General features: G+C 42.9%; 1 protein-coding gene across 1 annotated transcript; it reads right to left on the bottom strand.

The window, feature by feature from the left end:
- Positions 1 to 410: 410 nt before the first annotated feature.
- On the bottom strand, positions 411 to 26,498 carry n4bp1 (nedd4 binding protein 1). The gene is made up of 8 exons (XM_052465708.1): positions 25,584 to 26,498; positions 22,549 to 24,074; positions 6,929 to 7,059; positions 4,083 to 4,179; positions 2,987 to 3,094; positions 2,732 to 2,833; positions 2,517 to 2,606; positions 411 to 2,479 (listed from the first exon to the last, which is right to left on the bottom strand). Exons 1-8 carry the CDS (start codon positions 25,899 to 25,901, stop codon positions 2,224 to 2,226), a joined length of 2,628 nt encoding a protein of 875 aa, XP_052321668.1. The 5' UTR covers positions 25,902 to 26,498; the 3' UTR covers positions 411 to 2,223.
- Between the last annotated feature and the right edge of the window lie 1,260 nt (positions 26,499 to 27,758).

Below are 27,758 nucleotides of genomic sequence, written 5' to 3'. Positions count from 1 at the left end.
GCAGAAGCAGTAGAGAAGCCAGATTTAGATATCGCATATCATTTAACAGTTCCAATTCACGCCATGCTGTTTATTTAAATAACTTATTATAATTGACTGGTTTCTTACAGTTATTTATCTCGGGAAAAGGGAGTGGTTTTTGGCTGTAAATCTCGGTAACCGGGTTCCCGCCCTTCAACCCTCATGTCTAGTCTATGAGACCAGGCTGGCCAGTTGTCTCTCCCTTCAGACATTTGGTAAGTTACTCAGCCTGAATACATTTATTTGAGCAAATGCCTCACAGCTTTACCCTTCTGCATTCACTCTTTCTCTTATAATGTATATGGCTATTTTTAGTTTTCAGTCCATGTCTACACACCCCAACAAAACAGCTCATAAATGTATGGTAAGAACAAAGACGGCAACATACAGAATAAGAAAATTAATTATTGTTTATGACAAAAACATAGCCTTAAATTTACCAGCCTGTGGAGATCATATACATACCCTGTATTTAACTGTGAGATACCCACAAAATGTCTGTACCCTGGTGATACCACAGCATTTCCCTTCTCATAGAAATCTGAAAATGTTTTTAATTTTTTTTCTTTTTAAACCAAACATCAGTGACTGACATCCATTGCATTTAGTTGAGAGTAAACAAATGGGGACTTGGAGACATAGACCAAAGTTTTACCTCACTGGTAGAATACACTGACAAAAATATCAAAAAATAGTTGAATATTACTATTATACAGGGGTGGGAATTGCCAGGGTCCTCACGATATGATGCTGATACAATATGTCTTGCAATTCTATGTGTATTGCAATTCAATACTGTGATTTTATTGTGATTCCATGGTTCAAACATTGCTCACTATATGGCTGCTGCAGAGAGATGAGAGAGCATGAGAAAACAAGTTTTGATCAGTAATATAAAAGTGCTGAAAACAAATTGTCTCCCTATTTAAAAAGATGGAAAATAAGCTATTAAGGAAAAACACTTGAGTTTTGGTGCAGTTATAGCCAACTAGTGCAAAAATAATATTGCGATATTGTCAAACCGATACGATATATCGTGAAATATAATATCCCAATCTGTAACTGTATCGATTTCCCCCCATCACTACTGTTATACAAAACCGAAGTTATATACAACTGAAGCAAATTAATTTATTCATAATAGACACTTCTGTTTGTGGTAATGAGGAAGTGATTCAGTAGCAACTAGCCCCTGACAGCTTAGTGTATAGTGACCTCTGGTGGCCATAGCTGGTGACTGGGGTCTTATCCTATTGACCAACCATGAACTCCAGGTTTGCTATGTGTTACCATTACAAGGTAGTGACTTGCAAAAGAGAATGGCCAGGGTGTGCCAGATCATTGAGTAACATGGGTAAATTGTCTCTTCTGGCATCCGAGTCAGTCTGGGACTCTCCCGAAGATACAATGGTTATGTCCTCAGTGAGTGTAGTGGAGATTCAGTACTGGAAGATGAGAGGCAGCCAGACTGACGTGTAGTAGGTAAGAAATATAATTTACTCATATTTTAGATAAAATATTAATATAAGATATAATTAACCTCAGCACAGGAGTGTGCTAGGACAGGGCACTGGGTCCTCCAGACCCTGCCAACCTGGTACTAAAGCACTGTTTTGTGATTCACTGGAGCAATTAGGTAGATTGAAGTTTTTTTTTTTTTAAATCATCTTTATGGGCTGCTGTATTTTTCGTAGATGTTCACATAAAACAATATCTACACATGTCACAATTTTCATATTTGCTCAATCAAATAATATAAACTGTAAATATATTACATCATGAACAAAATAAATTTTCCTTCAGCAGTTATAACAGCAATTTCAACACAATTTTGGTTTCACACTTTAAAGACCTAAGTACTCAGAACAAATATGTGCACATCATATGCCAGCTGGACAGTTTCTCCCCACATTCCATGGTTTCACTAGAAAGCAAACTATTGAGAAATGTCATAGAAGTGCATTTGTGCTAGTGGATATGTTCCATGGACACTGTTGAACTTAAACAAAATGTGGAGAAAATGGAGACTGATGCCTTCCAAACAAATAGCCATCCCCAATAGCAGTGCAGTTGATCATCGTCTTTAATAAAAAAACATCTCAGTTTTCCGTACATAGGCCTACTCTTGGCGCCATTATTCGACAGACAGACTTTTAAGTGTATCTGTGTGTGAGTGGCTGAGTACTGTATGTGAGCTTGGTTTCATCCCAGCAGAAGGCCTGACAGTGCGTTCAGGTCCCTCATGTAGGGGTTGTCACACAGGATACGGTCAATGCGCTGATTCTGGCCGGGGAAGATATCGTACAGCTTACTTTTGAGCTCTATGGTTTCCGAGGGTGACCGCTGTGGAGGGGGGGACGGTGTTGGGGGAGGGGGGTGCGACCGCTGGAGAAGGGGTGAGGGTGTAGGGCAAGGGCGGTGCCACCCAGGGGCCCCAGAGTGCGGCCATTGGGAGGGGTGGCCTCATCAAGGGGGTAGCTGAGGGATGGGGGGTAGCTGAGGGGCAGGGAGCAGACTGCATAGCGTGGACATGCTGCGGGGTGGCTTGGGGGTCCGGCCTCAGAAGAGGTGCAACTGGGCTCGGTCTGTGAGAGACACATGTTTGGTCAATATTCACACATACATGCCGTGTGTGCATGCATGTACGCACACATTACAGTCAGGACATAGTGTATGAACAATACCATCATCTCCTTTCTTTCACACACACCTTTTGTCCTTCCGTAAGAAAACATCCAGGTGGGGGCCATGTTTCCCCAGGGGGTCATCTGGGATCATAAAGTGGTCCTCCACAAAGGTAAACTGCAAAAGCCTTGAAAAAGGGGACAATCAGTGTTAGGGGAGAAGGATTCTTAACATAATGTGTCCATGGATGATATATATATATATATATATATATATATATATATATATATGTCTGTGGAGAAATTAGTGCATGTCTGATGATTGGTTAAAAGGCCTTCACCTCTCTTGGATGATCTTCAACCATGCCTGTGATGTATTTACAAAGTCCCGCAGGTTGTCATTGGTGACGATAACCCCTCCTGTCTTCTCTGCTAGATGGAGCAGAAACCTGCAGGGGAGAGAGTGAAAGGACCGAGTCACCTGACAGTGAGTCAGTATGGATGAGGTGGCAGTAGAGAATGTGGGCAAGGCTCCCGAGGGGCAGAGCGGTCTAAGGCATTGCATCTCAGTGCAAGAGGCATCACTACAGTCCCTGGTTCGAATCCAGGCTGTATCACATCCGACCGCGATAGGGAGTCCCATAGGGCGGCGCACAATTGGCCATCGTCCGGGTTTGGCCAGGGTAGGTCGTCATTGTAAATAAGAATTTGTTCCAACTTGCCTAGTTAAATAAAGTTTCAATACATTTTTTTAAATAAAAGGTGAGCAAGGACCACCATCATGTTAGCAAAAAAAACATTAATACTTCAATCAGTGTAGATGAAGGAGAGGAGGCAGGTTAAAGAAGGATTTTTAAGCCTCGAGACAATTGACACATGGATTGTGTATGTGAGCGCTTCAGAGGGTGAATGGGCAAGACAAAAGATTTAAGTACCTTTGAATAGGGTATGGCGCACCGGTTTGTGTCAAGAACTACAACACTGCTGGTGTTTTCACACTCAACAGTTTCCTGTGTTTATCAAGAATGATCCAACACCCAAAGGACATCCAGCCAACTTAACACAACTGTGGGAAGCATTGGAGTCAATATGGGCCAGCATCCCTGTGGAACGCTTTTGACACCTTGTCGTCCACATGACATGTGACTGGGGACTAAAATAAACTTCATAATAATGTGATAATAATGTGACGCAATGTTCTTTATCGCCAAACATATTGCACAAGTTGACTGCAAGCATTTACTTAAACTAGCTACAAATATTAAACTTAACAAAAAATAGTTTTTTTTCTTCTCCAAATACCCCAGTATATGGTATACTGCCCGAGCCTAGAAGGTATTCTTAATGTTTTGTACATTAAGGAGGGGGGACACCGGGTTGAATATACAGAGGGTGGGCAGGCTGTATGACGAGGTGAGATGTGTGACTTAGCAGTACCTGTCATCATGTGAGGAAATCCACTTTCCACAGACCTCTCTGGAAGGAGTGAAGGAGAGCAGACGCAGGTCTTCCAGTTGATTCAGGTAATGTTGTTCTGTTGAGACACGTGGAGGAAATACACACATTTACACCGTGATGACCCGTTTTTTTAAAGAAAAACATGTTTTGTCCATTAACCTCTCTAGGGTAGGGGGCAGCATTTGGAATTTTGGATGAAAAGCATGTCCAAATTAAACTGCCTTCTACTCAGGCCCAGAAGATGGATTTTTTGTTTTGTTTGTAATTTTCTATTCAATGCCATTACAGTATCCATTGACTTAGGCAGTTCCTATGCCTTCCACTAGATGTCAAGTCTTTAGAAATGGTTTCAGGCTTGTATTCTGAAAAATGAGGGAGTAAGAGAAGTCTGAATGAGTAGACCCTGCCGTGTCACAGAGCTTTTTCATGCGCACGACCGAGAGAGTGCATTTCTTGTTTACCTTTTATATTGACAACGTTTTTATTTATCCGTTATTTTACCAGGTAAGTTGACTGAGAACACATTCTCATTTGCAGCAACGACCTGGGGAATAGTTACAGGGGAGAGGAGGGGGATGAATGAGCCAATTGTAAACTGGGGACTGTTAGGTGACCGTGATGGTTTGATGGCCAGATTGGGAATTTAGCCAGGACACCGGGGTTAACACCCCTACTCTTACGATAAGTGCCATGGGAACTTTAATGACCGCAGAGAGTCAGGACACCAGTTTAACGTCCCATCCGAAAGACGGCACCCTACACAGGGCAGTGTCCCCAATCACTGGCCTGGGGCATTGGGATATTTTTTAGACCAGAGGAAAGAGTGCCTCCTACTGGCCCTCCAACACCACTTCCAGCAGCATCTGGTCTCCCAACCAGGGACTGACCAGGACCAACCCTGCTTAGCTTCAGAAGCAATTTGGATTTTTTTGTCTGCCTGTTGGGACTGCGTTTGAGCCTGTGGATTACTGAAGAAAAAGCGCAAACAAAACGGAGGTTTTCGGATATAAAGAGACTTTATCGAACAACAGGAACATTTATTGAATAAATGAATGTCTTCTGAGTGCAAACATATGAAGATCATCAAAGGTAAGTGATTAATTTTATTTTCTAATTTCTGACTTGTGCAACTCTTCTACTTGGCTAGTTACGGTTTGTAAATTATTTGTCTGCTGGGCTATGTTCTCAAATAATTGTAAGGTATGCTTTTGCCGTAAAGCATTTTTAAATCTGACACCTATGTAAAATAGTTGTATCTATTCTGAATCTATTCTGAGTATTTCTATATTTGAATTTGGTGCTCTGCAATCTCACTGGATGTTGGCAGGTGGGCTAGTGTCCCACATACCCTAGAGATGTTAAAATAACACAAATTGATCAGAAATACAGTGTAGACATTGTTAATGTTGTAAATGACTATTGTAGCTGGCAACGGCAATTTTTTTATGGAATATCTACAGCGATGGACATTAGACCAGTGGAAATCTGTCCTTTGGTCTGATGAGTTCAAATGTAAGATTTCTGGTTCCAACCGCCGTGTCTTTGTGAGACACAGAATAGGTGAACGGATGATCTCCGCATGTGTGGTTCCCACTGTGAAGCATGGAGTAGGAGGTGTGATGGTGCTTTGCTGGTGACACCGTCTGTGATTTTATTTGGAATTCAAGGCACACTTAACCAGCAAGGCTATCACAGTATTCTGCAGAGATACACCATCCCATCTGGTTTGCACTTAGTGGGACTATAATTTATTTTTTAACAGGACAATGACCCAACACACCTCCAGGCTGTGTAAGGGCTATTTGACCAAGAAGGAGAGTGATGGAGTGCTGCATCAGATGACCTGGCCTCCACAAAACCGACCTCAACCCAATTGAGATGGTTTGGGATAAGTTGGACCAGAGTGAATAAAAAGCAACCAACAAGTGCTCAGCATATGTGGGAATTTCTTCAAGACTGTTGGAAAAACATTCCAGGTGAAGATGGTTGAGAGAATGCCAAGAGTGTGCAAAGCTGTCATCAAGGCTACTTTGAAGAATCTAAAATATATTTTGATTTGTTTAACACTTTTTTGGTTACTACATGATTCATGATTGTGTTATTTCATAGTTTATGTAGAAAATATTAAAAATAAATAAAAAACCCTTGAATGAGTAGGTGTCTTCAAACTTTTGACTGGTACTGTACGTCTGTCCGACCTCGCTCATTAATGTCTTAAATCAAAATGACAGATTGCTTCTTATCTGCTCGTCGTCCCCTTATGCCATAGTTTGTACATCTCAATTGTCAGTAGAAGCCACATTTGTTCAAGCAAGTCAGCCATATCAGCTGTTTAAAAAAAAGGCTGTAAATGAGGCTGAATTAACTTTCGCTGTCAGACAAGGCTCCGCTGAAAGCCAGGTGTAGCACTGGTAAGGATTCACTCCATGGTGCTGAAAAGAAAGCACTGCTGTTGCGACATCTCTATATAGGACCTAACAGTTTGTGGGCACCGTTTGTCACCGTTATGGTGAAATTAATGTATTGTTTAGTGTTGTATCTTTGCTGGCATGCATTAAACATTTTTGGGAGTTTACCCCACCAAGATTTACATGCTAAAATCACCACTGCATTTAAACATATCCTTAACAGAGCACACATGGAGCACATTATAACTATTCAAACATGAATCCTCCCAACTATTTTCCAATCGTCTTTCAACTGACCAAAGCCTTGGATGGCTTTCCTACCGGTACATTTCATGTACATTTTTTACCACCCAAAACCAGAAGGATGAGATTTAGCACAGGTTGAGGTGACCAGTGCTGTGGCGTGTCTGTTCTGACCTGTGGTATAGCGGTCTCTCTTCTGCCTCCACTGAGGCACAAAGACGGTGATCTCCCGGTGGCCCCGACTCCAAAAGGTCTCAACAGCAATGGCTATCCCCCGGCAGGAGAAGAAACGGTGGAGACCGTGCCTAAAGAGGAGCAGGAGGAAGACGGGGAGGAAGGGTTATTTAGCAGTGATTAGGTTTAGAGACCATACAAACGCTCCACACCGCGTGGCCGCGACCACCCTAACCTGGTGGTCCCAGCGCGTACGACCCACGTGGAGTTCCAGGTCTCTGGTAGCCTCTGGAACTGCCAATCTGCGGCCAACAAGGCAGAGTTCATCTCAGCCTATGCCTCCCTCCAGTCCCTTGACTTCTTGGCACTGACGGAAACATGGATCACCACAGATAACACTGCTACTCCTACTGCTCTCTCCTCGTCCGCCCACGTGTTCTCGCACACCCCGAGAGCTTCTGGTCAGCGGGGTGGTGGCACCGGGATCCTCATCTCTCCCAAGTGGTCTTTCTCTCTTTCTCCCCTTACCCATCTGTCTATTGCCTCCTTTGAATTCCATGCTGTCACAGTTACCAGCCCTTTCAAGCTTAACATCCTTATCATTTATCGCCCTCCAGGTTCCCTCGGAGAGTTCATCAATGAGCTTGATGCCTTGATAAGCTCCTTTCCTGAGGACGGCTCACCTCTCACAGTTCTGGGCGACTTTAACCTCCCCACGTCTACCTTTGACTCATTCCTCTCTGCCTCCTTCTTTCCACTCCTCTCCTCTTTTGACCTCACCCTCTCACCTTCCCCCCTACTCACAAGGCAGGCAATACGCTTGACCTCATCTTTACTAGATGCTGTTCTTCCACTAACCTCATTGCAACTCCCTCCAAGTCTCCGACCACTACCTTGTATCCTTTTCCCTCTCGCTCTCATCCAACACTTCCCACACTGCCCCTACTCGGATGGTATCGCGCCGTCCCAACCTTCGCTCTCTCTCCCCCGCTACTCTCTCCTCTTCCATCCTATCTTCTCTTCCCTCTGCTCAAACTTTCTCCAACCTATCTCCTGATTCTGCCTCCTCAACCCTCCTCTCCTCCCTTACTGCATCCTTTGACTCCCTATGTCCCCTATCCTCCAGGCCGGCTCGGTCCTCCCTCCCGCTCCGTGGCTCGACGACTCATTGCAGCTCACAGAACAGGGCTCCGGGCAGCCGAGCGGAAATGGAGGAAAACTCGCCTCCCTGCGGACCTGGCATCCTTTCACTCCCTCCTCTCTACATTTTCCTCCTCTGTCTCTGCTGCTAAAGCCACTTTCTACCATTCTAAATTCCAAGCATCTGCCTCTAACCCTAGGAAGCTCTTTGCCACCTTCTCCTCCCTCCTGAATCCCCCCCCCTCCTCCTCCCTCTCTGCAGATGACTTTGTTAACCATTTTGAAAAGAAGGTCGACGACATCCGATCCTCGTTTGCTAAGTCAAACGACACCGCTGGTTCTGCTCACACTGCCCTACCCTATGCTCTGACCTCTTTCTCCCCTCTCTCCAGATGAAATCTCGCGTCTTGTGACGGCCGGCCGCCCAACAACCTGCCCGCTTGACCCTATCCCCTCCTCTCTTCTCCAGACCATTTCCGGAGACCTTCTCCCTTACCTCACCTCGCTCATCAACTCATCCCTGACCGCTGGCTACGTCCCCCGTCTTCAAGAGAGCGAGAGTTGCACCCTTCTGAAAAAACCTACACTCGATCCCTCCGATGTCAACAACTACAGACCAGTATCCCTTCTCTCTTTCTCTCCAAAACTCTTGAGCGTGCCGTCCTTGGCCAGCTCTACCGCTATCTCTCTCAGAATGACCTTCTTGATCCAAATCAGTCAGGTTTCAAGACTAGTCATTCAACTGAGACTGCTCTTCTCTCTGTATCACGGAGGCGCTCCGCACTGCTAAAGCTAACTCTCTCTCCTCTGCTCTCATCCTTCTAGACCTATCGGCTGCCTTCGATACTGTGAACCATCAGATCCTCCTCTCCACCCTCTCCGAGTTGGGCATCTCCGGCGCGGCCCACGCTTGATTGCGTCCTACCTGACAGGTCGCTCCTACCAGGTGGCGTGGCGAGAATCTGTCTCCTCACCACGCGCTCTCACCACTGGTGTCCCCAGGGCTCTGTTCTAGGCCCTCTCTTATTCTCGCTATACACCAAGTCACTTGGCTCTGTCATAACCTCACATGGTCTCTCCTATCATTGCTATGCAGACGACACACAATTAATCTTCCCTTTCCCCTTCTGATGACCAGGTGGCGAATCGCATCTCTGCATGTCTGGCAGACATATCAGTGTGGATGACGGATCACCACCTCAAGCTGAACCTCAGCAAGACGGAGCTCCTCTTCCTCCCGGGAAGGACTGCCCGTCCATGATCTCGCCATCACGGTTGACAACTCCATTGTGTCCTCCTCCCAGAGCGCTAAGAACCTTGGCGTGATCCTGGACAACACCCTGACGTTCTCAACTAACATCAAGGCGGTGTCCCGTTCCTGTAGGTTCATGCTCTACAACATCCGCAGAGTACGACCCTGCCTCACACAGGAAGCGGCGCAGGTCCTAATCCAGGCACTTGTCATCTCCCGTCTTGATTACTGCAACTCGCTGTTGGCTGGGCTCCCTGCCTGTGCCATTAAACCCTACAACTCATCCAGAACGCCGCAGCCCGTCTGGTGTTCAACCTTCCCAAGTTCTCTCACGTCACCCCGCTCCTCCGCTCTCTCCACTGGCTTCCAGTTGAAGCTCGCATCCGCTACAAGACCATGGTGCTCGCCTACGGAGCTGTGAGGGGAACGGCACCTCAGTACCTCCAGGCTCTGATCAGGCCCTACACCCAAACAAGGGCACTGCGTTCATCCACCTCTGGCCTGCTCGCCTCCCTACCACTGAGGAAGTACAGTTCCCGCTCAGCCCAGTCAAAACTGTTCGCTGCTCTGGCCCCCAATGGTGGAACAAACTCCTCACGACGCCAGGACAGCGGAGTCAATCACCACCTTCCGGAGACACCTGAAACCCCACCTCTTCAAGGAATACCTAGGATAGGGTAAGTAAGGGTAGGTAATCCTTCTCCCCCCCAACAAGATTTAGATGCAAGTGGCTGTTCCACTGGTTGTCATAAGGTGTATGCACCAATTTGGCCTTATAACTAATACATCAAGTGATTGTTCTATTTCAGATTGCCAAATTGATGACTGCCTTCAAACGATATTGTCACAAATGCCAAGCGTCGGCTGGAGTAGTGTAAAGCTCGCTGCCATTGTACTCTGGAGCAGTGGAAACAAGTTCTCTTGAGTGATGATTCATGCTTCACCATCTGGCAGTCCAACAGACAAATCTGGGTTTGGTGGATGACAGGAGAACTCTACCTGCTGGAGGAGGAATAATGGTCTGGGGCTGTTCATGGGTCAGGCTAGGCCCCTTAGTTCCAATGAAGATAAATCTTAACACTACAGTGTACAATGACATTCTAAACGATTCTGTGCTTCCAACTTTGTGGCAACAGTTTGGGGAAGGCAAGACCATTTCCCTGTGTACAAAGCAAGGTCTATACAGATATGGTTTGTCGAGATCGGTGTGGAAGAACTTGACTGGCCTGCACAGAGCCCTGACGTCATCCCATCAAACACCTTTGGGATTGGAATTGGAACGCCGACTGCGAGCCAGGCCTATTCACTCCAACATCAGTGCCGACCTCGCTAATGCTCTAGTGGCTGAATGGAAGCAAGTCCCTGCAGCAATGTTCTAGCATCTGGTGGAAAACCTTCCCAGAAGAGTGGAGGCTGTTATAGTAGGAAAGGGGGGATCAACACCGTATTAATGCCCATGATTTTGGAATGAGATTTGAGACAAGCATGTAGTGTATGAGGTAAATCCATTTTCATCACTTTTTGACAGCATCCCTTTTAATTGAAACAAACGTTCAATACACGTTTGCCCATGGAACAATTGGTCAGAAAGTGACATTTTGGACCTGAATGCCAAAACATTCAGGAGATAAAGCTGCTCAAAGTTGACCCATTTGTCATACCCCACCATACCATGAGACATGCATGTCTTCATCACTAGGAAAGATAAACGGTTGAGTGTATCATTTAAAAGCGTACAAACAGTGTTGTCAAATTACTTGTTTATTTCTTGAGAAGAAAACACATCAATTGTCATTTTTAAACCATTAACATCAATGATCTAAAAATGCGTAAACTCAGATTTTCTTCTTTTTTGCGTACACTACAGTTTAAAGGTTTGGGGTCACTTAGAAATGTCCTTGTTTTTTAAATTAAAGCACATGTTATGTCCATTAAAATAACGTCAAATTGATCAGAAGTACAGTGTAGACACGGTTAACGTTGTAAATGACTATTGTAGCAGGAAACGGCTGATTTTTAAAGGAATATCTACATAGGCGTACAGAGGCCCATTATCAGCAACCATGACTCCTGTGTTCCAATGGCACGTTGTGTTGTTTTTTTCCCCTCTTCTTTTTTTTAAGGTGTGGATCAGCTTAATATTGTGGAAAGATTTTTGCTTCCATCAATGTCATTGTTTGTATCATTTCCAATTCCCCATATCTATATTTTTTTGTAAATATATCCATATACATACGCATACATATACACATACAGTGGGGAGAACAAGTATTTGATACACTGACGATTTTGCAGGTTTTCCTACTTACAAAGTATGTAGAGGTCTGTAATTTTTATCATAGGTACACTTCAACTGTGAGAGACTGAATCTAAAAAAATCCAGAAAATCACATTGCATGATTTTTTAAAGTAACTAATTAGCATTTTATTGCATGACATAACAATTTGATCACCTACCAAACAGTAAGAATTCCAGCTCTCACAGACCTGTTAGTTTTTCTTTAAGAAGCCCTCCTGTTCTCCACTCATTACCTGTATTAAATGCACCTGTTTGAAAGTGTTACCTGTATAAAAGACACCTGTCCACACACTCAATCAAACAGACTCCAACCTCTCCACAATGGTTGGCGAGCAGGGTAGCCTAGTGGTTAGAGCGGTGGACTAGCAACCGGAAGGTTGCAAGTTCAAACCCCTGAGCCGACAAGGTACAAATCTGTCGTTCTGCCCCTGAACAGGCAGTTAACCCACTGTTCCTAGGCCGTCATTGAAAATAAGAATTTGTTCTTAACTGACTTGCCTAGTAAAATAAATAAAAATTCAGAAAGCCATGACACCCACCATTTCAGTTTGTTCTGAAATTTTTTCTGTAGTTAAATCTGCTGTCTTTTTTTAACAGGGGAAGAAACCCATCAGATTCACAGGGAATACATTACATAGATTGGAAAAGCAATACTCCAAGAAACAGCTTCATACTACTTGTCAAACAGAGAATTGTTACTGTATACTGGTTATTGGGGAGGGATTGGCATGGGGTGTGGGGGGTTTGTGAATGGCTGTTGTTTTCCCCCCCGGGATTCCTCATGTCTTACTCATTGGTCGGAACAAGTTTGGTCCAAATCGGATGTTGGGTACTATATTTATTGAATATTTTGTGAATCCTATAAATAAAGAAATTGCCAATTTAGGTGCAATCAATTAGCTTAATTTCTCAGAGATCAAATTATATTTTAACAAAATATTTTCAGGAAAGCTAGTTGTATATGTTACTAACTACAGAAACTATTTCAGAATAAGTGGACCTCCAACCATCTTTGTGGTACCATTTGAATGTTGAAAATTGTATTCCCATTTTAGTACATTTATCAACCAAAGCATGACATCCACCCTGTATTCAAGAGCATGCTCTGTCTGAACCGATGGCGGGCATAACACAAAAACCTTATATCAGGGATGGGCAACTTTAAAACTAATTTCATGCAATTCTACACCTTTGCCAGAGGTTGGAGGCAAATGTTTGCAGTTAACGGATGATCAATGGGCCCCTCCCCGGTGGGTAATTCGACCATGCTTACTACAAGTTTAGATAGCTGGCCGCGGGGCCTACAAAAGGGGGTCGCCAGTTGCCAATTCCTGCCTTAGATTATGTAAAATAGAGTATAAGCTACAACATATGTGAATATGAAAAAAGCTAGATCATTGACATTAAATGGTTAAAAAAAAAACATTTTTTATGCAAAACTTTTTTTTCCAGATAAAAAAAAATAAAAAATGACAACCCTGTTTGTCAGCTTTTAAATAAAAATCAATCTCAACTGGTTTTCTTTTCCAGTGATGAAGATGTGGCTGTCTCATGGTATGGTATGCAAAATGGTCAACTTTGAGCACCCGTATCTCTTGAATGTTTTGGCATTCAGGTCCGAAATGTCACTTTCTGAAAGTTGTACAATTATACATCAAATTCTACCCTGAGTTGTTGATCCTTCACAATACATTAATCTAATTACTAGGGATGCGCGATATAATCAGTGAACATATCGGAATCAGACGATATTAGCTAAAAATGCCAACATGATTTGAACATCGGTATTGGCCAATGCTTAGTTTAACGCCTGTTGTGCAAAACCGATGTCACAGCTGACATGCATATAACGAAGGTACATGATGTAATCATGGAGGTGTGTTGGGTCATTGTCCTGTTGAAAAACAAGTGATAGTCCCACTAAGCGCAAACCAGATGGGATGGCGCATCGCTGCAGAATGCTGGTTAAGTGTGCCTTGAATACTAAATAAATCACAGACAGTGTCACCAACAAAGCACACCATCACACCTCCTCTATGCTTTATGGTGGGAACCACACATGCGGAGATCATCTGTTCACCTACTCTGCGTCTCAGGAAAGATTTCCACCTGTCTAATGTCCATTCGACCATGAAGGCCTGATTCACTCAGTCTCCTCTGAACAGTTGATGTTGAGATGTGTCTGTTACTTGAACTCTGAAGCATTTATTTGGGCTGTGATTTCTGAGGCTGATAACTTTAATGAACTTATCCTCTACAGCAGAGGTAACTCTGGGTCTTCCTATCCTTTGGCAGTTTCATCATAGCACTTGATGGTTTTTGAAAGATGTCGTAAATTCCTGAGGATCTCCTCATGGACACACAGTATAGAGAGTACATTTTCATAGAGAACAAAGGAATTCCTTCCACCTCACGGAACTTGAGGTACGAACAAATTTCATGTTCCAGAGAAAGTACAAGATCGGTGAAGAATCCAGCTACAAACTGGTCTGTTTGTTACAACTTGGGGAAGATCATGGGAGACGGTGTGGCCACATTACCATGACGCTGTTTATATAATAGCCTCAGATATGAGGTTTACATCTAATTGTGGTATAAGATGAATGAGTGAGTATGATACTGTTTACACAATTTTACAATGTGATTTTGGACTGTTTAATGAAGGAAAACTCAAAAAGGAAATTGGAGTTAACTAAATCAGAGGACCACCCCTGAGCCCAGTTAGGGTCAGACATCCCGGGACAGCCCCTTTCTGCAATTCGGAATAAGACCCAACTTTGAGAAATTATCACCAGACCATGTTTTTCTCCATTAGGAGGGGAGAAAGGTTGTAGACAATTGCTGAATCTTTTAACCATACCACGTGGTTAAACTCTTAGACCATCGATACCAACAGAATAAGAACAAGTCTTTGATATCAATTACTAGTCTGCGGCTAGGAATTTGTTATCATTGAACGCGAAGAACGACAACTGCCAAAACATCCATTCTATAACAAATGAATGAATGTCACTCTGAACTATCCCTTCTAACCAAGAGAGAGAGAGAGAGAGAGAGCGCGAGGACGAAACTCTCCAACAGAAACAAACTTTTCACCAGCGATCAAGACGACACACTGAGCATAAATATATATATTGATTGCAATTGTTCCCGAATGAGTGAGCGTTCATGTGCAAAGGATTAGCATTTCAATTGTTATAATTATCACTCTGTCGTTGACCCCCACTTCCCACCATGCCGGTTTTAATGTGATATTTCAGTTTTGTGCAAAAATCTGTTTTTGCTTTTGCATTTTGGGGTATTGTGTGTAGATTGATAGGGGGGAAAAACAAGTTAATCAATTTTAGAAAAGGCTGTAAAGTAACAAAATGTGGAAAAAGTCAAGGGGTTTGAATACTTTCCGAATGCAATGTTTATCTAAAAATAAGATTGACATAGGGTTAGTTTATATTACTTGGAGTCCAAGTAAAAATAGTGAGAGTGCTGAGCAATATGGGCAGACACCGTTTTAAGTAGAAACCATAACAGGCCTTGCAAACAAACTTCCAGAAAGCATGATGAACACATACACACAAAAGCTCAAAACACACAAATCTCAATTTTTGTGAGGCAATACAAAGTTACTGGGAAGTTCCCTCTTAAAGAGAAAGTGAGTTCAAACAGGATGTGCAACTAACCCCAGTACCATTGACGTGGATAGTAAAATCACCTTGAAATATGCAAAAAAAAAAAAAAAAAAAAAAAAAAAAAATTCCCCCTTGTAGTTTTCTAAAATAAAACCCCCATACTTGTTCATACTTCCAGTAATGACTTCAGTAGACAGAATAAAATTGCTTAGGGCAAGAAGGAAGAAACAGGAAAACTGACAAGTTTTTATTATTATTATTATTATTATTATTATTATTATAAGAAAGAGAGTTTATATTAGGCCATTTCCATGTAAAAGGACCCATGAGCACCAATGTGACGTTCATAGGAGCATATCCAATTGGGTGTCAAATAAAAGCTAAGAGTCTATATTTCTGAGAAATTTCAGCATAGATACATTTTTCAACCATCTTGCATTCTAAAAATTAGGAATAAGCTAAGGCTTTGATTTCTGGTCAAACAGATGGGAAAGGGGTCTACCAGAAAAAGTCTTAAAAAGTATTAGAAATATATCAAAACACATTCATGTTGATGTAAAGACCCATGCCAACTAATATCAACACATACTTAGTTTTGGAGAAAAATGTCTGCCTTCTGTACATTTAAGAAACATTGCCGTGCGATTTGAAATTCCATTACCCAAACCCCACATATCTTTATGATATTTTCTAATTTCTCTCCCTCCTGATGAGACAGGATAATAAAAGTTCACATAAGTAACAAGGTAGGCCTATCAATTAGTTAGTGTTTTTACTGGTATAATTTTGTTTATGCAAGTGATTAGAACTCAGAATTCTGTTACGAAATCGTTAACAGATTTTCAGCAATTGAATTGGCTACAATGGGAAATCAAAGTAGTCACAAACCACAGTTGGTTTCACAACTACAGTACAGTAAAGAAGTAGAGTATAGTTCATTATAAACTGGGTGGTTTGAGCCCTGAATGCTGATTGGCTGACAGAGGTGGTATATCAGACCGTATACCACAGGTATGACAAATAATTTATTTTTACTGCTCTAATTATATTGATAATCATTAAGGCACCTCTCTGGGGTTTGTGATATAACAGCTAAGTGCTGTTTCCAGGCACTCTGCATTGCATCGTGCATAAGAACAGCCCTTAGCCGTGGTATATTGACCATATACCACACCCCCTCGGGCCTTATTGCTTAATTATGGTGTGGAATTCCCATTGTTAGAGTCTATCCTGCCCATGATATACTAAATATACACATAACCACATTCATAAAAAAGTGCCATCGTTTACGTTGTCACCTAGCAACGCACTACTACTTTTACAGATCCACTGTCTCATCTGCCCAGCCATGCAACTTATAAACTTGATCTCCACTGTAAAAAGTATCTATACATTATCTTCGACATTTGCAACATCGCGGCAATATTGAAATTCGATCTCCACCGTGTTCCATAATAATAAACGTGTCAGGAGTCGAGACAGGCAGCTTTGTTCTCAGCCAGTCGAAATCATGAAACAGCATAATTTTCTATGGATATATACAAAGAAATTTCAATAGAAAACAGGTGAACCTAAACTAAATGCAGCTCGTTTGCTGACTTTCCAGCTTCAATCTGAAGTGATTGTGTTAGCTATGTAGTTGGCTAGCTAGCAAAGGGGCTAGGACAGCGTTTCCTAAACTCGGTCCTCGGGATCCCGAGGGGTGCATGTTTTGGGTTTTGCCCTAGAATTATACAGCTGATTCAAATAATCAACTAATCGTCAAGCTGTGATAATTTCAATCAGCTGTGTAAAACCAAAACCTGCACCCCTTGGGGTCCCGAGGACTGAGTTTGGGAAACGCTGGGCTAGGAACATACAAAGAAGGAACTGCCAGATGTGTAATAATAGCACGGGAGTAAAGGCGCATTGGTAGCCACGTTTGAAATGAATACATTGAATACATGGAGGGTGGGAGAAAAAAATTATTGCATTAACACGATTTAAATGTTTTTTTCAGAAGGGCTGTAGTCACCATTAAACATATCTCATGGTAGTGGTATAGCTTGGTTAGCATGCACTGCGCCCAGCCCGCCACAAGAGTCGCTGGTGCGCGATGAGACAATGATATCCCTACTGGCCAAACCCTCCCTAACCTGGACGACGCTAGGCCAATTGTGCATCGCCACACATACCTCCCGGTCGCGGCCGGCTGCGACAGAGCTTGGGCGCGAACCCAGAGTCTCTGGTGGCACAGGTATAGCTTTTTAAAAATAGTTTTCACAAGTCCATTATTTTCCCATTTACGTCTTATAGCAACCCTATATTCTTGGCAGCCGTGGTGTCAAGTGGAGGAATGTCAGAGTAGACCATCAATATGACCCTAAATATTTATTTAGATGTGCAACTTGTAATTAGATTTTAAGAGGACCAGTGCTTCTATAGCGAAAAAAAAAAAACCTCACATCTGTGCCATTTGGGAGTGATGTTGTTAGACTACATTGTTATTTCCACTTCAGAGTGCGCAAGTGATATATTGTATAATTTAACTTTACTTTGAAAACCACAAGTTCTTTCAAGTTTCGCACTGTATGTTCTGAAGGTTTGCATAAAAGTGTATAGATTATTTCATATCACTGGAGTAGGCCTACTATTTAATTTTTTTCACGGCATCTAAACTGATTGGATCCCCCTCACCTACTGAACAAAAGCAATATACAGTGCAATGCCCAACACATGATCTCCAGCCCAGACCACCCACACCACCACTGCTTTGATCTCCCATCAGGTCAGAGAAATCAGACAATTACATTTCCTCCCAGGTGCTATCACTAGAGAGTAACACAGTATGTTATAGTGTTTTTTTACTGTAACACTGTAGCGGTCAAACAGGGAAATGTTTTTCCACGGGGGATTTTTAAAATAATGGTTGTCTTACTGGCATGACGTTTTAATAACCTTGTAAATCTCTCCTGGACAGGCAGACGTTTTTTTTGTTGGGGGGTAGCCCCTTTTCTCCCCTTATTTCGTGATATCCAATTGTAATCCAATCTCATCACTGCAACTCCCCAACGGGCTCGGGAGAGGCGAAGGTCGAGTCATGCATCCTCCGAAACATGAGCCCCCACTTACGCGCTTCTTGACACCCACTTCTGAACACAATTGACAACTGAAGTCAGCCTGCAGAAGTCCAGACCACCACAAGGAGTCACTAGAGCGCGATGAGCCAAGTAAAGCCCCCCCCCCGGCCAAGCCCTGCCCTCACCCGGACAAAACTGGGCCAATTGAAGTGACGCCTCAAGCACTGCGATGCCGTGCCTTAGACCACTGCGCCACTCAGGAGGCCTTGACAAGGTGACTTTTATCAATATATTTGCCTGTACTTGCCCCCAAAAATAAAATGCTAATTATTAGCTGATCGTCTACTTTAATTTTTAATTATCATTTTTAAATCTGAGAATAAATAGAGCCCAATATATTAAAAGTCACCTTGTCCGAGATTTACAGTTATCAAAACATCACGCCAGGGTAAGCCTACACAAAACGCAGCCCTTATTTGAAGTGTTTATAAAATCCCCTATGGGAAAAATGAATGGTGGAAAAAACGGTTGGAATCATTTCCCTGTTTGACCGCAAGGTTTTGTGGGTATTATGACATGTCCACTGTGGGGTTCTATTATGAACAACTCCCCATATGGGCAGGTATGGGGTGGGGTCAGATGGGAGGGTATCTGCTGGGTTTTCTATGTTTTGTTGAGGCCTATGTGATGTGTGAGAAGTGCTAAGATTCTCTTGTAGAACAAACGTGAATCTGAATCGGAATTGTTTTGTCTTTTCCATCATATGACCTTCATGATTCAAATGCATTGATATAGTTTCATTCAATCAATGAATCAGTTTAATGCTGGTGTAATTTTCTCTGAGTGATCGCTCATAAAATGTTGAGAACTTGTACAATAAGATTGATTGGCTTCTTTCTCTCTGTGATACGTTTCACACCTTCCCAATCCAGCCCTAAATACACATTTGAGTTCTCTGTATGTTCCTAGGCAAGGGGTAGGGGGGGCCTCCATAGCAGCTTTTTTTTGCCATATGAACCTGCAACCAGTGCTTGGGTAGTTTTGCTTTACATGGCAGTCAATACGAATAGAATTAACGACTAGAGAACGCCTAAAATTGCACTTGACAACCAGGGTTAGGATTAGAGGTCGACCGATTAATCGGAATGGCTGATTAATTAGGGCCGATTTCAAGTTTTCATAACAATCGGTAATCGTTATTTTTGGGCGCCGATTTTTTAAATATTTTTTTTATACCTTTATTTAACTAGGCAAGTCAGTTAAGAACACATTCTTATTTTCAATGACTGCCTAGGAACGGTATGTTAACTGCCTTGTTCAGGGGCAGAACGACAGATTTTCACCTTGTCAGCTCGGGGGATCCAATCTTGCCACCTTACAGTTAACCAGTCGAAACGCTATAACCACCTGCCTCTCATTGCACTCCACGAGGAGCCTGCTTGTTACGCGAATACAGTAGGTAAGCCAAGGTAAGTTGCTAGCTTGCATTAAACTTATCTTATAAAAATAATCAATCAATCATAATCACTAGTTATCACTAGTTACACATGGTTGATGATATTACTAGTTTATCTAGCGTGTCCTGCGTTGCATATAATCGATGCAACGCTGGGGGAAGATTTAACAAAAGCGCATTTGCAAAAAAAGCACAATCTTGGACGACTGTACCTAACCATAAACACTCATGCCTTTCTTAAAATCAATACACAGAAGTATATATTTTTAAACCTGCATATTTAGCTAAAATAAATCCAGGTTACCAGGCAATATTAACCAGGTGAAATTGTGTCACTTCTCTTGCGTTCATTGCACGCAGAGTCAGGGTATATGCAACAGTTTGGGCCGCCTGGCTCATTGCGAACTAATTTGCCAGAATTTTATGTAATTTTTTACATTTATTTTATTTCACCTTTATTTAACCAGGTAGGCTAGTTGAGAACAAGTTTTCATTTGCAACTGCGACCTGGCCAAGATAAAGCATAGCAGTGTGAACAGACAACAGAGTTACAAATGGAGTAAACAATTAACAAATCAATAACACAGTAGAAAAAAAAGAGTCTATATACATTGTGTGCAAAAGGCATGGAGGTAGGCGAATAATTCCAATTTTGCAGATTAACACTGGAGTGATAAATGATCAGATGGTCATGTACAGGTAGAGATATTGGTGTGCAAAAGAGCAGAAAAGTAAATAAATAAAAACAGTATGGGGATGAGGTAGGTCAAATTGGGTGGGCTATTTACCGATAGACTATGTACAGCTGCAGCAATCAGTTAGCTGCTCAGATAGCAGATGTTTGAAATTGGTGAGGGAGATAAAAGTCTCCAACTTCAGCGATTTTTGCAATTCGTTCCAGTCACAGGCAGGTTGAAGGTTGTGCAATGTAACAAGAATATTTAGACTTCGGGATGCTACCCTTTAGATAAAATACCGAACGGTTCAGTATTTCACTGGAATAATAAACGTTTTGTTTTCGAAATGATCGTTTCCGGATTCGACCATATTAATGACCAAAGGCTCGTATTTCTGTGTGTTATTATGTTATAATTAAGTCTATGATTTGATAGAGCAGTCTGACTGAGCGATGGTAGGCAGCAGCAGGCTCGTAAGCATTCATTCAAACAGCACTTTGTGCATTTTGCCAGAGGCTCTTCGCAAGCACAGCGCTGTTTATGACTTCAAGCCTATTAGCCTAATGGCTGGTGTAAACAATGTGAAATGGCTAGCTAGTTAGCGGGGTACGCGCTAATAGTGTTTCAAACGTCACTCGCTCTGAGACTTAGAGTAGTTGTTCCCCTTGCTCTGCAAAGGCCGCAGCTTTTGTGGAGTGATGGGTAACGCTGCTTCGAGTGTGGCTGTTGTCGATGTGTTCCTGGTTCGAGCCCAGGTAGGGGCGAGGAGAGGGACGGAAGCTATACTGTTACACTGGCAATACTAAAGTGCCTATAATAACATCCAATAGTCAAAGGTATATGAAATACAAATGGTATAGAGAGAAATAGTCCTATAAATACTATATTAACTACAACCTAAAACCTCTTACCTGGGAATATTGAAGTCTCATGTTAAAAGGAACCATCAACTTTCATATGTTCTCATGTTCTGAGCAAGGAACTCGAACGTTAGCTTTTTTACATGGCACATATTTCACTTTTACTTCTCCAAGACTTTGTTTTTGCATTATTTAAAACAAATTGAACATGTTTCATTATTTATTTGAGGATAAATAGATTTTTATTTATGTATTAAGTTAAAATAAGTGTTCATTCAGTATTGTTGTAATTGTCACTATTACAAATACATGATAAAAAAATAAAAAATAAAATGAATCGCCTCTTAATGTGTAATGGCTTTTTTTGGTCCTCCAATAATCGGTATTGAAAAATCATAAATCGGTAAACCTCTAGTTAGGATATGGCCACGTCACAGCCATGATAAAAATGTCATAGCACATGGCCTCATGTATTATTAAGTACAGTACAGCACAGTAAAATAATATCAGCGTATTGTTCAGTACAGTACTGTAGAGACCAGTCAGTAAAGAAAAGTAGAGTATAGTTCAGTACACAGTAAAGCACACTAGAGTACACTATAATTACTGTATTGTACTGTAATCTACATTATTGTATATACTCCACTGTACTGTTCTGTACGGTACTCTACTGAGCTGTACTTTGATGTCCAAAGTTGTGAAACATAGATGTCTTGATTTGTTCAGATTTGGTCTGAACCAACCAAATTTGGTCTTACTTAGGGGCAGAGCTCATTAAATAAATGTGTTTTTGTAAAATGTTCAGTGTAAATTGTTCAAAGTAGTCATTGTGCAGAGAGTTGTATGGTTGGTTAAACTTTGAAACCAATGGTTTTTGCTTATATTTTAAGTGAAACATTTGAGTCTCAGCGCAATTCCGTTACTGTGGAATTGCCCATTACTATTACTTATTTCATAGTCAGAGAAAGATTTTCCCATCTGGAAAGCCACTTAGACGCCCCTCACTGCAGCCATGTGCTAGGCCTATCTACTCATATATATACACACATACATTTACAGTGGGTTACTGGAAGAGCTCTCAGCTATGAGCATTTACAATGTTACCCATGAGAAAGTCCTGACTGAGGGTTACACTCTTGCTTTCACTCACACACCAGAGCTCACATAGGCCTACACACAGGTGGTCCAGACAAAGTCTTATCTGATGATGACAAAATGTGTGTGGGCACAGTAAGAGGGGGGATTACTCACGCCATGGCCACGTTGCTGCCGTCGATGATGATGTGGCGGAGGTCAGGGTGTCCAGGCTCGTTCTTTAGGGTCAGGGAGTAGGGGGTTCTTAGGGACTCATGGAAGCGGGTCGTGGCAGTCAGGGGTGGTGGAGGGAGCTCTGTGCGGGGTGGAGGGACCCTGGCTGACAGGGTCTGGTAGGAGCAGCCTGGCCCTGTACCTGCTGGCTGGGTCGGACACTGTGGTGTGCTCCGCAGTGCCGTCACACTCTCCACATGTACCGGCCCCATGGTCTGAGCCCCTCCCCGGGAAAAGTAGTCCACCCTGGACCCCGTTGGAGGATCCAGCTGCTCTGCCGTCCTGGCCTTAACGCCAGTCATAGTGTCGGAACTGTCCTCGTCATCATCAATGGTGATGATATTGTAAGCAGCCCCCTGACCAGTGCTGCTCCTCTTTAGTATCACTGTCTGCAGCATGCTGCTACACTGTCCCCTCTGTCCCACAGCATTGCTGCTGAGTGGCTTAATGTTCTCCTTGGACTTTACATCCAGGGCTCTGTTTGGTATTCTATCTGTCCCTCTGTCCTTATCCCTGGAGAAAGTAGTGGAGGAGGAAGATGAAGACTCAGGGTTGTGGGTTGAGGACGCCCCACCTCGCTGCCCCTCTGTTCTCTGGCTCTCCTCCACAATGCGCTCCAGCAGCAGGAAGGTGTCCTCTGTCTGGCCCGTCTCCCTCACCACCCTCTCCACCACCTCCTGCTGGTAGCCCATGGTCCCGAAGAAGTTCACCAGGCACCGCAGGTTGGTCTCAGGGGCCACAGCTTCCCGGTCATCCGCACTATCAGTGGAGTCCAGCACCATAAGCCTCATGTTGGCCTTGGAGGGAGTCTTAGCTCGGCTGTCACTGGTTACAGTGTGGCACTCATTCTCAATCGACTCACCCCTCCTCTCTAGGGAGAACTGCCTCTTGGTGTCCCTCAGCTCGCTCTCTGACGACCGCCGCTTGTGGGAGGGTCGGATGCCATTCAGCAACCCCGCTTCGGCCCCGGCTGGAGCCCCAGCCGCCTTCTCCTCAAAGCTGGTGTCCACGATGCGGTTGGAGAGGTCAGTGACAGGGGTGCTGCTTTGGGAGCGATCCTGGTCCACGTCTATAACCCCACCAGGCTGAGTGGGGCTCTGGGCAAGACCTAACAGCTCCTCCTTCAGGGCACTGGGTAGCAAGAGCAGCTCCATGGCGTACTTATCGTCTCGCTCCTCCACAAACATCTTGAAGGTGCGTTTGACGGTCTGCTCCCTGTCTCCGGGCAGGCTCCGCTTCTCTTGGAAGAGAGCAACAAACTGCTGCACACGGCTCTGTGCCATGACGACAGACTCAACGCAGCCCAGCAGGCGCAATCGCCCCGGCTCCAGCACCACAACCTCAGCGCTGGTGTCCCGCAGCAGCCGATCCAGGAACAAACCCCGGGCACCGGCAAAGATGCAGTGGATGTCCACAGGGTAGCGCTCCACCTGCTGCAGCTCTGGGTCACAGAGACCTTTCAGGTACTCCTGTAACAACACAGAGTCAACACCAGTTAGAGAAGTAGACATGCCAACAACATAAAATTATTTGTCCAACATCAACTTACACAGATGTAGGCAACACACCTAGTTCATAAAGTACCATGGATGGGGATCTAGACTACATCAGTGTCAGTGTCTCCTGACCCCTCTTGTCTCAGCCTCCAGTATTTATGCTGCAGTAGTTTGTGTCGGGGGGGCTAGGGTCAGTTTGTTATATCTGGAGTACTTCTCCTGTCCTATCCGGTGTCCTGTGTGAATTTAAGTATGCTCTCTCTTATTCTCTCTTTCTCTCTCTCTCTCAAGAGGACCTGAGCCCTAGGACCATGCCTCAGGACTACCTGACATTATGACTCCTTGCTGTCCCCAGTCCACCTGGCTGTGCTGCTGCTCCAGTTTCAACTGTTCTGCCTGTGATTATTATTATTTTACCATGCTGGTCATTTATGAACATTTGAACATCTTGGCCATGTTCTGTTATAATCTCCACCCGGCACAGCCAGAAGAGGACTGGCCACCCCACATAGCCTGGTTCCTCTCTAGGTTTCTTCCTAGGTTTTGGCCTTTCTAGGAAGTTTTTCCTAGCCACCTTGCTTCTACACCTGCATTGCTTGCTGTTTGGGGTTTTAGGCTGGGTTTCTGTACAGCTCTTTGAAATATCAGCTGATGTAAGAAGGGCTATATAAATCAATTTGATTTGATTAAATAATTTCACATGAGAAGGTCCATGTTCAAAGCTTTTTGAAACTGATAATAGGATGCTCAGGGATACCCCCTCTCCGCCTGCCCAAGAAAACGTCACTCATCATCTTCAATGACAACTCGGCCATCATCACATTGACTGTAAATTGGTAAGATTGAAAAGTGGAAGATGGGAAGTTGTAAGAAATCAACTGAAACCCAATGAGGAAATCTCAAAATCTCAACAGTTTCCTGAAATATTTGATGAATCAGCCTCAAGTTTGAGATGCCCTGGCTGTCACAATACATACGTGTGTCTCCTCTCCATAGAGTGCACATGGTTTCCTGATGACTATGTACACCAGGGAGAAAAATGACATGGCAAGGAATAAATATGTTGGGGCTTCCGTTTTCTGTGTTCTCAATCGGGTTGAAAGGGATTCCAGGTTTACTGGCACAAAAGTGTAATTGACACCCATCATGCAGTCGGGATCTTATGTAATGATGTTGTAAACCTGGCACCCAGATGGACTAGTTTTATAATATTTACTAATATAATCTGTACAGTTAGCTAGAAAGAAGATTACACAAAGCCTTATATTATGAAACGCAAAAAACTTTTCATATCAGCATTTTTACATTGGTCATATCATACCTATTCCAATTAGGTACCTCTTATTTTATTACCACCACATAACATTTAAGGATGGACCTTTGCTCTACCAACGAAAGGTATTTGCTATTGAACTGCATAACTGACAAAAATAAATAAACACTTGAAGAATGGGCCTTTCATTAATCACAGTCAATGTTTACCTTTGCCTTCGACACGTCGTCTCTCTTTCCCTTGAGTTTAAGCCATATCTGCCTTGATGCTGTACTACAGTGGGCTCCAGTATGGTCCAAAAGGCCGATAATTGTGAAAGCTACCTGGAAAACCTGTTCTACTTTGCGTTTAGCGCAATTCAGTTCTTCTTCCTTGTTTTCAAGGACCGCAAATTCGTCCACTGTCAGGACCTCTTTCTGTTGTTTACTCGCTACTGGTGATAGCCTGTTTTCGGGCGGTTCCGAACAGGTTACCTCGGTGACTCGCTTCATATCAAGGAGGGGCCGCGTTGTTGACATTCTGTTCATGAATATCTGTCCCTATTGACAACGGAGAGTTTTAATATTTTAACCATTCGGTGTCATGTCGATCTTTACCCTCATTCCTGGTTTCCTGTGATCTATATTCCTCTTCCCTGCGGTGATATATTACCTAGAGTAATCCTATTTTAAAACAACTTTTTACACGACAATCCCAAAGCATCCGGAAAGTCCCAGTGATGATGTCATCAAAAGAAGACAATGTGTACTACGGAACGTACGGAAATGAAGATGGCGGAGGCGGATGTTTTGTTTGAAACTGATGGCGCGTCGAGTGGAGTAGACTGTTAAGAGTGAAAAGGAATTGACTGTAGTGGCGAACAAAAGGGGAAATAAGAGAAGTGGTTTTGGAATATGTAAAGCCAAGCCTTGCTCTGACTCTTTCTAGTTGGAGCGAGGGTGGCGTTATCTGGATATGGTTGCGTCAAGTGAGGATAACAAGAAGTGGACTTATTTCGTTTTTTGTATCCGAGGAGCAGAAGGTGCTAGCCCTTGATCATGACTCAGTTAGTTCCATTACACATAACATTAATTGGAATTAAGGCATATTCTGTACTGGGGAGTTTTGCTCAGTCTGAACAAACATGCATCGCTTACGGTACGGTTTAGGAAGCAGGAGGAGCTGCTTTTCTGTCATATCAGCGATAAATAATAATTCCAAAATGTTGAATTGAAACACACCTTTTTATAGTAATGTTCCAACACGCCATATCTCCAGGTTACAGCACTTTTTGCAGAAGACCGGCTGAAGACAAATCACATTTCATTGGTTGTACAATAATTTTGCAGATGTTATTATGGGCGGAGCCGAAATGCTTATGGTCCTAACTCCAACAGAGCAACAAGACAATACATGCAAATCCCCAAAATAAAAATTAATGAATTAAGAAATATTAGAATGAACAATGTCAGAATATGAAATATAAATATACACTTCATGACCAAAGGTATGTGGACATCTGCTTGTCGAACATCGCATTCCAAAATCATGGGCATTAATATGGAGTAGGTCCCCCACTTTGCTGCTATAACAGCCTCCACTCTTCTGGGAAGACTTTCCACTAGATGTTGGAATATTGTTGCAGGGATTTGCTTCCATTCAGCCACAAGTGCATTAATCAATCAGAATTTGGGTTTAATACTTTTTATGGAAAAGTTTGATCTTACTGATATATGGAGAGAGGTTTCCAGCTGACAGATGATTCACTTGGAGTAACAAAACAGGTTCCAGACAATCCAGAATAGATTTTTGGCTTATATCCAAATGTATTAATAGTGAGTGTGTTACTACAAATATTTGTACTACTCCCCTCACAGACCATAGGGCCATTTACATTGATATCAAAATATTTGGCCATGATACTAACCTTGGTAGAGCATCCTACTGGAAGCTAAATAGCTCATTATTAAATAATGATATAGTTAAGTTTGAGGTTAAAGATCTGCTTTCACACTTTTGGGAAAGGGCTTGTGAAGAAAAATCTTATTGCAAGAACTGGGAGCTCTTTAAATTTGAGGTGTCCAAATACTTTAGAAAATATGGTAGTAATCTTGCTAAGACCAGAAGAGCTGAGGAGGAAAAGGTGATCATTAAGATAACTTCCTTTTCTCAGAGGTCCCCAGCCGGCCTCTTGGGGGAGGAGAAGATGGCACTAATTGAGTTACAAAATAAACTGGATAATATATATAGATTAAAAGCAGAAGAAGCCTTTATTAGATATAGGAAAAAATTGATTGAGGAGGGAGAACAGATTTCATCCTCTTTCTTTAGACTTGAGAAATTTCACTCTAAAAATAACACTATCCATAAGTTAAACATTGATGGTGTTATTACAGATGACCAAA

This window comes from Oncorhynchus keta, chromosome 17 (assembly GCF_023373465.1).
Source record: "Oncorhynchus keta strain PuntledgeMale-10-30-2019 chromosome 17, Oket_V2, whole genome shotgun sequence".
Lineage (NCBI taxonomy): Eukaryota > Metazoa > Chordata > Actinopteri > Salmoniformes > Salmonidae > Oncorhynchus > Oncorhynchus keta.
Note: the sequence above shows the minus strand (reverse complement) of the source record. Positions and strands in the feature narration are given on the sequence as shown.

Excerpts from the sequence above, each read along its gene's own strand:
- n4bp1 (XM_052465708.1), bottom strand. The coding sequence starts at position 25,901 with ATGAACAGAATGTCAACAACGCGGCCCCTCCTTGATATGAAGCGAGTC. Across the intron at positions 7,060-22,548 it reads GGCAGCAACGTGGCCATGGC|GCACGGTCTCCACCGTTTCT; the intron begins GTGAGTAATCCC and ends GCTCCTCTTTAG. Across the intron at positions 2,607-2,731 it reads TTCTTACGGAAGGACAAAAG|ACCGAGCCCAGTTGCACCTC; the intron begins GTGTGTGTGAAA and ends TGTCTCTCACAG.